The following is an 11792-nucleotide window of genomic DNA, read 5'->3' as shown; positions in this document are numbered from 1 at the left end:
ATTCTAACTGAACATTTTCTTTCACAGTGACACTGACTCCGAATGGCAGCCCCCAGGGCCAAGGTGTCCATCCCCCACTGAAGCTGGTTCATCCAGCTCCTGCCACAAGTGGTGTTCATCTGCCCAAATGTATTTCTGCAGGCACGGATGTGCATCAGGGCCAAAAGGGCACAGCATGGAGGCGTCGCTGTGTTCTTTGCAAAATGAAGTCCCCCATCACCTGCGCCACTTGCTTGGTGACCCTCTGCTTTACAGCAGAAAGAGACTGCTATGGCACCTGGCATCAGCAGCACAATATTGTGTAGAGGACTGAGGGTCTTCCAAATATTGAAAGTGTTATTTTGAAATGTATATATTTTTCACAGGGAGGGGGGTGTTAAATATTTTTGTAGTTATTCCATTCAAAATGTATAACTTCACCAATTTGGCCACATTTGGGCTACTTCATGATAAATGTCATGTAGCACACTCATTTTAGAAGTTATCATTCTGAAACTGCACAAGTACTGTTGCCCTCATGTTTACTGAAATTGTCCCCATCCTGAATGTTTGTTTTGTCTTCTTCATTTTAAAAATTAAAACATATGGTTCTCATTGTATTATAGTCTCCTACATTCAAGTCACATTTACAAACTGAGTGTTTTCTTTCAAATGAAATCAAGAATATGCATATCCTTGGTTCTGAGCCACAGGCAGAAATAGAAAAAAAAAGTAGGGGGGGGGGTAGCTGTAGAGGTTAAGACCGGCATTTCATAAGGTGACATGCTGCAGTATGACTGGTTTCACATGTCTCCAGTGTTAAAATGGATCCTTACCAAATGGCTTACTCATTTACATCGCACCATTCTCTAATTTACAAATTGACAAGCTCTATTGCTATTCAGGAAAGGGGTAGATGTTCCTCTTGGAACTGACGGGTTGAACAACATTCAAAGTTAGTGTAAGGGCCTTAATACAGTTGTCTTCCAGCCACTAGGGGGTACTCTGGTGAAGCCCATGGGAAATAAAGAAAATGTTTAAGTGAATTGGGGAGAGTAAGAATGAAAAAAACCTAAATGGCTGTTACCTGTGCTGAAATTATTAAGGGGAGTAAACAGTACTTTTTGCGTTGTAGTTTATATGATAAGCTCATTGGATGGGTAACAAGTGCACAAGAGGTGGTACACTAAGGGAATTCAGTCAGAATACAATGCATCTATAGACACCATGCATTTGGTTTGCATCAGAATTTCTCTTTGTCAATTGAGCTACAGTAGGCAAGTGTAATTAAGCACAGAAAAAGTATTATAAATGACTAATTCATGACACAATGTCAAAACAAATCACTTGCTCAAAGTGACAAACAACACATTCCATGGGCCAAAGATACTTTTATTTCAGGTGTTAATAGCCATCAGCAAAAAGATTGCATTTGATACAAAATCCTTCATCACAGATGAAGACTCATCTAACTTGTGCCACTAAACGTGTCGGGCAGAGTGCATTTCCTTGATGTAGTGAAGATTGTTTATGGAGACAAGGGGGAGATATTGGTGACGATGTAATAGGTTAGAAGGTTTGAGAGAGCGTGTTCACTTCTGGTCGGGCATCAGGTCGTTGAAGGACTGGCCGCTCTCCAGACGCTTTTCCATCTCAACGAGGGTCTTGACGCCGTCGACAACCATCTGCACCAGCTCCACCTCGGAGAAGCCCAGGCGGTCTGCGTTGGAGATGTCGAAGACACCGCCTACTGCTGCAGTGTCCACACCACCTGGAGGGGGGGCGGTACCAAAGAAAAGCTGAGCCAAATGGTGCTGATACGGTTGGCTTCTCCGCAACTAGGGGTGATAGGCCAATCCTGCTCCCGGAGAGCCAGTGGGTATGCAGGTTTTAGTTCCAGGCAGCCCTACTTTAATGCCTTTCAGCTACTGTAATCTAAGTCCTGGGGGCTCCAAAAAATATTGCATATGCACAAATATGCATGCTCCAGTTCACTCAAAAGTTTGCATGTATAACATGGAATTTGATGTGAGAATGTGCTTAGCTTCCTGCAGACTTTAGACCAGGGGTCCCCAACTAGCAGCCCATGGGTAGTTTTATTTGGCCCCCAAGTTCTGAGAAGACACTTGAATTATTGGACATGAGACTAAAAACAAGGAAATCCGCACCAATTGATTTTGATTTTGTAAACCTGTTTAAGTACTCCCACACAGACGTGATCGTGTACAAAATGTAAGCAAGGTTTGAAATGATTGTTAGTCAAATATTGGGGTTTGGGCTTGCAGTCTACACATGTGTAATTATGTTCTGGCCACCCCCAACCAAAACCCACTAAGTTTTTGCCCAGGCTGAATCGAGTTGATGATCCCGCTATAGACCATGTGTATGCACAGTTTCCAGTGGTTGAAGTATTGCATTGCAAGTAGCAATCATTTGCCATTCGTGAAGATAATTGTTTCACATCTCTGCATTCTAAAAGTTGGAAATAGGCATCCATTTCCATAATAAATGTACCTTTGTTTCATACTCGAAGTAGCCTAAAATGCCTACATTAAATTGGACCCACTTTACAGTAGGAAATATTTGAAACACTGTATTTAGCTCCATGCAATCCAATCGAGCGCAGTTTAAGGGTAGAACAGAAGGTTCATCTCTTCAACTTACATTTTAGGGTACTGCACATCTTAACCTACTGGAATTGCAAATGTTTCAAGTAAACAATTTTCATAAATATAGTTGTCATATGCTTTAGCCTACAACAAATTACCATGGGTTTCCCTTATTTAAATTGGGTCTGATAAGCTATTATTTGAAGTGTTCTGCTCTATGCATCAGAAAAGGGAGTGTGATTTATAACAGTAGAATGTAAATGAACAGAGTTTACTTTTGTGTCGGCTACCACTAAGTAGGCCTACTGTAGTTTAACATAGACAATGTTTCAGAATTTGCAGACAGTGCAGCATATTTAGGGTCGGGAAAAACTACACATGTTTACAGGTCCAACAATTTGCAAATAGTTTTTTCAGAAACTTCCTTGGCCTAATTCCAACACCTCCAGAGAGACATTTGATGTAGTTGGCCATTGCCTTTAGAAACTGCCTTGGCCTAATTCCAATACGTCCAGCAAATAAGGGCTGCGTTGTCACCATAAAAAAGGGAAAGATGGGCATTTCAGGTTTTAATGCTTGTTCACGCATGCAGTTTCAGGACAAGTCTGATTTATGACGGGCGTAAACGGAGTTTATAAATCTCAATATTTTTGTATGTGTGCAGTCTTTTCAGAAGTGGCGCACAGTTATGAGGCCCGAGGAGCAGCTACTTAGCCAAAACAGGAGTAGGGCTGATCAAATTCCGGCAGCAGTGTAGCTCCCCAGGAGGAGAGTTGGCCATCCTGCCCCTATTCAGTGGACAGTTAAAGACTTAGTGGAAAGTGTTATCCACATTTAGGAGAATTGCAGCCACAGCCAAAGGTTTAGAGGCATGTTGGATTAGTATAACTGTCAATTTAAGTACATGGATTCCAATTCAATTAAAACATTGACATCTTGACTGCACAATGTTTTACCAGCCTACAGTAACAACCATTGGTTACTAAATCAAACGTAGAGAGACTACTCCAGATCTGCTCGACATTCACTTAATCTTAATAACTGCTAGACAGAATGTCTCATCTACATTTCCTAATAGAGTTGGTGTATTCAAAATGGACGTACCTGTGCCACGCTTCTGCAGCCTCAACCTCTTGAGGACCTCGCTGAACTTCTCGTGCTTGCTCATGTTGGGCAGCTTGACGTGCACGCCGGCGCGCAGCCCCGTGCCCAGGTTGGAGGGGCAGGTGAGCACGTAGCCCAGGTGCTCGTTCCACATGAACTCATGGCCCTGGTCCTTGAACAGGCTCTCAATCTGAAGTGGTCAGAGGAAACAGTGAGGTAAGGGACCAAAGGTTGTGTTGAGAAAGCAACTGCAGTGTTGGGTACTATTTAAGTTTAAAACGTTTCCCCCTTTTTTTGCAACAGTTTTTGAAGTGCCGTATTGCATAGCATTTTAAGTAGACTCACAAATTGACTGCATTCAAATGCAATTAACCCCAGCAATGTAGTTTGCACATGTTCTTCACCATTACGGTGTAGAATTGAGCCTTGGGCTTAACATATTTGACATCCTAGAAAGCGGAGTGCACGTCACACACCTTTGTGAGGCCTGTGCAGAAGCGGTGGAACACCTCCTTCATATTGCCACCCTTCTGCATAGAGATGACCCGCAGATGGTCCTCCTCATTCACCCAGACCAGGAAGGTCTTGCCATCATTGTGCCTGTCAACAAAAATCAACATATTAGTTCAACATTGGCTGGAGTGAGATGCCATTATACGTAACGATCATGTTTACTCTCACTGAAGGCACCCTCCAGCTGGTACTCCAGCGTAGGGTGACATTAGTCATAGATGCCAATCTTGCGTAGATTAAAGAATAAATCCACCATGAATGGTTAGGATTCGGGGAGGTTGTCCTAGATCTGTACCCAGAGCCTCCTTTAATGACCCACAGAGAACATAAATGCATCTCACTATTTTAGAGCAGGGCACGCCAAGCTGGTTCCTGGCGAGCTAACATCCTGTAGGTATTCACACTCACCCTGATCTAGCACACCTGGTTCTAATGATTACTCATAATTGGCATTTGACCAAATATCTGCAGAAGGGTAGCTCTCCAGGAACAGGGTTGGAGAGCCCTGTTTTGGAGTATGAAATGTGAATTGTAGAATCATAGATGGGGCCCTCCAGTTAATTTAGACCATTGTAGAGGTCAACTAGCGTCCATTTTATTGGCACATGCACCGAAGACAACAGGTGTAGGTAGACCTTACAGTGAAATGCTTACTTAAGAGCCCATAACCAACAAGGCATTTAAAAAAACACAGATAAGAATCAGAAAAAGTTGAGTAATTAAAGAGCAGCAGCAAAATAACGATAGCGAGACTATATACAGAGTCAATGTACAGTGGCACCGGCTAGTTGAGGTAATATGTACATGTAGGTAGAGCTATTAAAGGGACTATGCATAGATGAGAGAACCAGTGGTGTAAATAAGGGGGGGAATGCAAATAGTCTGGGTAGCTATTTGATTAGCTGTTCAGGAGTCTTATGGCTTGGGGGTAGAAGCTGTTTAGAAGCCTCTTGGACCTAGACTTGGTACTGCTTGCCGTGCGGTAGCAGAGAGAACAGTCTGACTAGGGTGGCTGGAGTCTGACAATTTCTAGGGCCTTCCTCCGACACCGCCTGGTAGAGTTCCTGGATAGCAGGAAGCTTGGCCCCAGTGATGTACTGAGACGTACGCACGACACTCGGTCGGAAGCAGAGCAGTTGCCATATCAGGCCTTGATGCAACCAGTCAGGATGCGCTCGATGGTGCAGCTGTTGAACCGTTTGAGGATCTGACCCATGCCAAATCTTTTCAGTCTCCTGAGGGGGAAATAGGTTGTCGTACCTGCTTCACGACTATTTCGTGTGCTTGGACCATATTAATTTGTTGGTGATGTGGACGCCAAGGAACTTGAAGATCTCAAACTGCAGCCTCGATGAGAATGGGGGCATGCTCAGTCCTCTTTCCTGTAGTCCACATTTTTTTTAACCTTTATGTAACTAGGCAAGTCAGTTACGAACAGATTCTTATTTTCAATGACGGCCTAGGAAGATTTTTACCTTGTCAGCTCAGGGATTCGATCTTGCAACCTTCCGGTTACTAGTCCAACACTAACCACTAGGCTACCTGCCAACCCTTTGTCTTGATCACGTTGAGGGAGAGGTTGTCCTGGCACCACACGGCCAGTTCTGACCTCCTTAAAGGCGGCCTTGTTGCGGTCGGTGATCAGGCCTACCACTTGTCGTCGGCAAACTTGATGGCGTTGGAGTCGTGCAGTCATGAGTGAACAGGGAGTACAGGAAGGGACTGAGCACGTACCACTGAGGGTGCCCTGTTTTGAGGATCAGCGTGGCGGATGTGTTGAATACCCTTACCACCTGGGGGCAGCCTGTCAGGAAGTCCAGGATCCAGTTGCAGAGGGAAGTGTTTAGCTCCAGGGATCCTTAGCTTAGTGATGAGCTTTGAGGGCACTATGGTGTTGAACGCTAAACCGTAGTCAATGAGTAACATTTCTCAAATAGGTGTTCCTTTTGTCCAGGTGGGAAAGAGCAGTGTGGAGTGCAATATATATCGCATCTGTGGATCTGTTGGTGCGGTTTGTAAATTGGAGTGGGTCTAGTGTTTCTGGGATAATGATGTTGATGTGAGCCATGGCCAGCCTTTCAAAGCACTTCATGGCTACAGACGTGAGTGCTACGTGTCGGTAGTCATGTAGGCAGGTTACCTTAGTGTTCTTGGGCACAGGGATTATGGTGGTCTGCTTGAAACATGTTGGTATTACAGACTCAGTCAGGGAGAGGTTGAAAATGTCAGTGAAGACGCTTGCCAGTTGGTCAGCGCATGCTCGCAGTACACATCCTGGTAATCCGTCTGGCCCTGTGGCCTTGTGAATGTTGACCTGTTTAAAGGTCTTACTCACATTGGCTGCGGAGAGCGTGTTCAAACAATCTTCCCAGAACAGCTGGTTCTCTCATACATATTTTAGTGGTCTTTGCCTCGAAGCGAGCATAGAAGTAGTTTAGCTGGCCTGGTAGGCTTGTGCCACTGGGCAGCTCTCAGCTGTGCTTCCCTTTGTAGTCTAATGGTTTGCAAGCCCTGCCACATCTGACGAGCGGTAGAGCCGGTGTAGTACATTTCAATCTTAGTCCTGTATTGACGCTTTGCCTGTGATGGTTAGAGTTCTGCTCCTTGAAAGTGGCAGCTCAGTGTGGATGTTGCCTGTAATCCGTGGCTTCTTGTTGGGGTACATACAGTCACTGTGGGGATGATGTCATCGATGCACTTGATGAAGCCAGTGACCATCCGAAAGAATCCCAGAACATATTCCAGTCTATGCTACAAAACTGTCCTGAAGCTTAGCATCTGCTTCATCTGACCACTTTTATTGCGCTTGTCAATGGTGCATCCCGCTCTAATTTTTGCTTGTAAGCAGGAGCATAGAATTATGGTCAGATTTACCAAATGGAGAGCTTTGTATGCGTCTCAGTGTGTGGAGTAAAGGTGGTCCAGAGTTTTCTGGTTGCACATTTAACATGCTGATAGAAATTTGGTAAAACAGATGTAAGCTTCTTTGCATTCAAGTCCCCAGCTACAAGGAGCACCGCCTCTGGGTGAGCGTTCTCTTGTTTGCTTATGGCGGAATACATCTCATTCAATGCTGTCTTAGTGCCAGTCTCCTTCTCTGGTGGTATGTAAACAGCTATGAAAAATACAGATGAAAACGCTAGGTAGATAGAGCATCTCATAAGCTGTAGACCGCAATAGCTCAAGACTTAGATAACGTGCACCAGCTGTTGTTTACAAAAATCCAGACCACCGCCCCTAGTCTTACCAGACGCCGCTGTTCTATCCTGCCGGAACATCGTATAACCAGCCAGCTGTATGTTGATCGTGTCGTCGTTCAGCCACGACTCCGTGAAGCATAAGATGTTACAGTTTTGATTGTCCCGTTGGTAGTTTAATCTTCCGCATTGGTCATCAATTTTATTCTCCAAAGATTGCAGATTTGCTAGCAGAATGGAAGGAAGTGGGGGGTTTATTCGATCGCCTACAAATTCTCAGAAGTCAGTATGCCCTCTGGCCCCTTTTTCTCCACACTAATCATGGGGATCTGGGCCTGTTCCCGAGAAAGCAGTAAATCAGTCGCGTCGGGCTCGTCAGACAGGACAAAGAATATTCTGCCAGTCCGTGGTGAGTAAAAGTTATTTTCGGTCATAAGAGATGGTAGCGGCAACATCATGTACAAAATAATTTTGCAAATAATGCAAGTAAACAAAAACAATTGGTTGGGGACAAGTAAAACGTCAGCATTCTCCAGCACCATTTTACCTTTTACTGCACTTTCGCGCCTTCCTTAGTGAACACCGACAGACCATGGGAGGGATTCACTGGAAGAGCTGAGTGGCAGGAGAATGCCAGACTAAGTCCCTTTATTCATCTGCCATCGTGAAAGGAAAAGGAAGCCATTTGACGTCTACATGGAGAAATCTCTGCTGTGGTGCCCGGGGAACTCACCAGATGCCCCTGCCGTCAGGCCAGTCACGGCCCATCCCGGACGCCAACAGCAGGGGGGACACAGGCTTGTCAAACAGGAAGTGGTCGTCAATCAGCTGTTGCTGCTCATCATCTGTCATGTTCTTCAGGGCGTAATACTGGCCATTGAGGTCCCCATCCAGTGAGGCTAGACCTGCAGAAAAATCAACAATCAAGCAGTTATATTTTTTTCAAAGTGCCAATTTCAGTTAAGGATTCAATTACACAGTGGTGTAAAGTGCTTAAGTAAAAACACTTTAAAGTACTACCCAAGTCATTTTTTGGGTTGACTGCTTTTACTTAAGCTACACTCTGCCTCTTATCTGGCAGACTCACTAAACACAAATGCTTAAATTATGGTGTGCCCCTGGCAATCTGTAAATACAAATTGTACTGACTGGTTTGCTTAATATAAATAATTCCAAAGTCCTTATACTTTAGCAACTACATTTGCTTTTGATACTTAAGTAAATTTATAACCACATACTTTACTCAAGTAGTATTTTACTGGAAGACTTCCACTTGAATCATTTTATATGAAGGTAGCTTTACTTTGACAATTGGGTATTTTTTACACAACTGCCATTATATAAAACACATCTGGAATAATTAAGTCTTAACCAATGCCAGTCAAGAGCAGCAAGTCAATTGCAGTGTGGCATGACTTCAATAGTCTAATTAAGACAGTTCCACTCAGTGCTGTCAGGGGGCAGTGTCACAAAGGGCATGCAGCAGGACTCAAGGCATTGAAGAGGACAGGGCTCGGTTACGCACTTTCGATTGCCATGTTCTCAATGGCACGTCGCTCCCCACGGCTGCAGTGTGGGGGGAGGCAGAAGCCGCGGACACTCCTGCCAGTTCGCACTCTGGAGCTCAGGACGAAGTTGGGGTCCAGGTCATCCCCACCCTGCCAAAACAACAACCGTCGTGTTAGCTTTCATGCTAACTGCTAACAGGTATGGACATTTGATATCGACTAAACCAGGGTTGGGCTACATGGAGGTTTGAAAATAATGGGTTGTGTGGCCATTATGCCCAATATGGATTTTCATTGACAAATTAATTTCCCAAATAGTTGTTGACTCATGTAGGACAACCTTGGGAGTGTGTATGTGGTGAACCAGGGTGAGGCGATTCAGAGTGTGTGGACATTGTGTGCCTTTACCACAAGGTTATCTGGGTTCAGGTCGGTCTTGTGTTTGTCTGAGGGCTTGTATCCGCCGTGGCGGTCTTCGATGATGGGGTCCAGCAGCTCCTTGAACACCTCGTACGTCTCCTCGTCTCCGGCCACACAGCCCACTGTCATGATGAAGGGGTGGCCTTGAATAAAACAGGGACAGGGTGAAGAAAAAGAAATGCCAGCCAATGGTGCCAACAGTTGACGTCATCCAAGTGAAATTTTCACTGACAAAATGCAGTTGGTTGACAGTAATTGGTTTTGGAATTGTATTGAAAATTGGTCAGCTGTGCCAGCAGTCACATTGGTCTTAGTTCCAGTAATAGCTTTAGCCACCCTTCAGATGCAAGCTGTCAGAACAACACCATCTACACTGAAGCAATTGGGCATTAATACAAATTTGGGTTCACATTCATAATGCTGTACATGTTCTGATTAAGAAAAATGTTAAGTTGAGGTGACTAAGGTTTGCAGCAGATCTGGGTTTAAAATTGTGTCATTTAAATACTTGTTTTGTGTGTATTTGAGGTTTTTCAAATACATGTATTTAAAATACCCAATGTAGGGCCCGAATTAAATGCATGAGTATAAATATATATTTTTTAAATGCATGCCAATACACATTCCAATATTCTACTTGTATTTTCAAATAAACATCTATATGCTACTACTCAATGTGAAAGTATTTGAAATAGTATTTAAACCCAGGTCTAGTTTGCATACCGGTACACATCTTCAGCTGGTTGCCACTTACACTGGATGTTGTAGTAGGGCCTCACAATAGACATCAAATTAAAGGCCTACATTACAATTCAAAGTCAGTAATTCCGCTGTTAAATGGACATGTGACCCAACAAGACGGGAATCAAATGCAAGGCATCAATTTAGCCTGTAATGTCACCTGCAGACAAATAGTGGACTTGACCTTGCTCAACAAAGATCGTTGGTGATGCTGCTGTGACAAATTGGAATACATTGGTGTATGGCCATGGATTGTTAATTGGAACAATGCGCTCGACACGGCCACAAATAATGAATTCCTATTATTATACTGAACATTGCATTATTGGCCACATCACAGGCACTTGGTAACAAGGTCACAGTTTCAACAGCGGAGGTTTTTCACTCGGTACATGGCTGACATTGCAAAATCCAAGCACCGGATGAGTGGGTAGGCTATAACCAAAACCCTTCGCCCTCTCGACGCGGCATAAAACGGTTTAGGACCAACCTAGGCAAGCTCGGGCTGTTTACCTGGGTTATCAATTCCAGTTTGAATGACATCATCCACGGTAAATCCACTTGGAGTCTCTTTGTCCCGCAGGTTGGCGTACATCTCTGGGGTGAGCACCTTGGCCATGTGGTTGTTATGTTGGCTGAGGTCGGGGTACTCCTGCTCCGCGGAGTAGCTCATCTTCAGCTTGTTGTGGGTGTTACCGAAAGGCATGACTGCGTTCACCTGTGCGCAAGGATGAAACGATGAGGTGTCAGTGGCCAAGAGCCGAGACCCGGCAAATGGAATAACTAATAGGAACAGGGTCGAAAAAGACTTGAGAAGTTACTGTACGCATTGTGACGCAGTGGTCGGCTATTTCGACACCTGGTTTTGAGGTAGCAAACAAATTCCTCATAATCTGAGAGGGTACACGCAACACGCAAATATAGCAATTTATTCTCTAAAATATAAAAATGTCCAACAAAGGGAATGCATATTCATCCACGTTAATCCAAAATATGTCGGTTACAGTGCGAGGCAATACTGTTCACATTAGTTTGAAGCAACCGAATGCGTGATGTCCAGCACCAGATAAGACCTTGCAGATAGACCACGACCTTGCGGTCTCTGCGGTGTAAACGGCTATGCCAAACGGAAAATACACCCCTCTACACTAGTTGACGATTTTAACCAGGGTGAAATATTGTACGTCAGTTCGATTTAATCGTTTTGAGTGAAACCAAATCACTGACGTCTCCCCATTTCTCTAGGGTTAGATGCGCTTTCCCGAGATGCTGTCTAAAAATACCAGTCTTTGTTCATCCTATATTCCAAACGTTTTGCCATTATCATATAGCCTATTTGACCAATACATGTATTAAATACAAAGCATATTAGACACATAACAGTTCTGCAAATATGACATACTTAAGCATTTATACAACGTAAAAAAAAAAAAACCTACCGTAGGACGTTTTTCTTTGGGAAAGACACACCAAAGCTAATAAATGGTGTCCAGAATGAATCAGCTTCGCTAGGTTTTTATATGCCAGAGGAGCTCTCCTCTGATTGGATACTATTTAAAGTTCATTCATCCTATTGTAAATGGGAATAACGCAATTGCATATAGCGTCACTGCTGCGATTTAACAGCCGAAACCTCTCAGATCAAGTGGTGCGTTCCTTGACAGATCTCTTTATTGACAACATTAAGAGATAATTGAATGGTACCAGTGGCTCCATTCCAT

The 11792-nt window shown here is 44.0% G+C and overlaps 1 protein-coding gene across 1 annotated transcript; it reads right to left on the bottom strand.

Annotated features, from left to right (window-relative positions):
• Positions 1 to 1350: 1350 nt before the first annotated feature.
• On the bottom strand, positions 1351 to 11576 carry LOC135557377 (creatine kinase B-type-like). Its single transcript, XM_064990596.1, has 8 exons — positions 11511 to 11576; positions 10585 to 10789; positions 9319 to 9473; positions 8928 to 9060; positions 8136 to 8307; positions 4169 to 4292; positions 3693 to 3882; positions 1351 to 1750 (listed from the first exon to the last, which is right to left on the bottom strand). Exons 2-8 carry the CDS (start codon positions 10775 to 10777, stop codon positions 1572 to 1574), a joined length of 1146 nt encoding a protein of 381 aa, XP_064846668.1. The 5' UTR covers positions 10778 to 10789; positions 11511 to 11576; the 3' UTR covers positions 1351 to 1571.
• Positions 11577 to 11792: the final 216 nt, after the last annotated feature.

Source organism: Oncorhynchus masou, chromosome 16 (assembly GCF_036934945.1).
Source record: "Oncorhynchus masou masou isolate Uvic2021 chromosome 16, UVic_Omas_1.1, whole genome shotgun sequence".
Classification (NCBI taxonomy): domain Eukaryota; kingdom Metazoa; phylum Chordata; class Actinopteri; order Salmoniformes; family Salmonidae; genus Oncorhynchus; species Oncorhynchus masou.
This window is presented reverse-complemented; position numbering and strand designations above follow the sequence as displayed.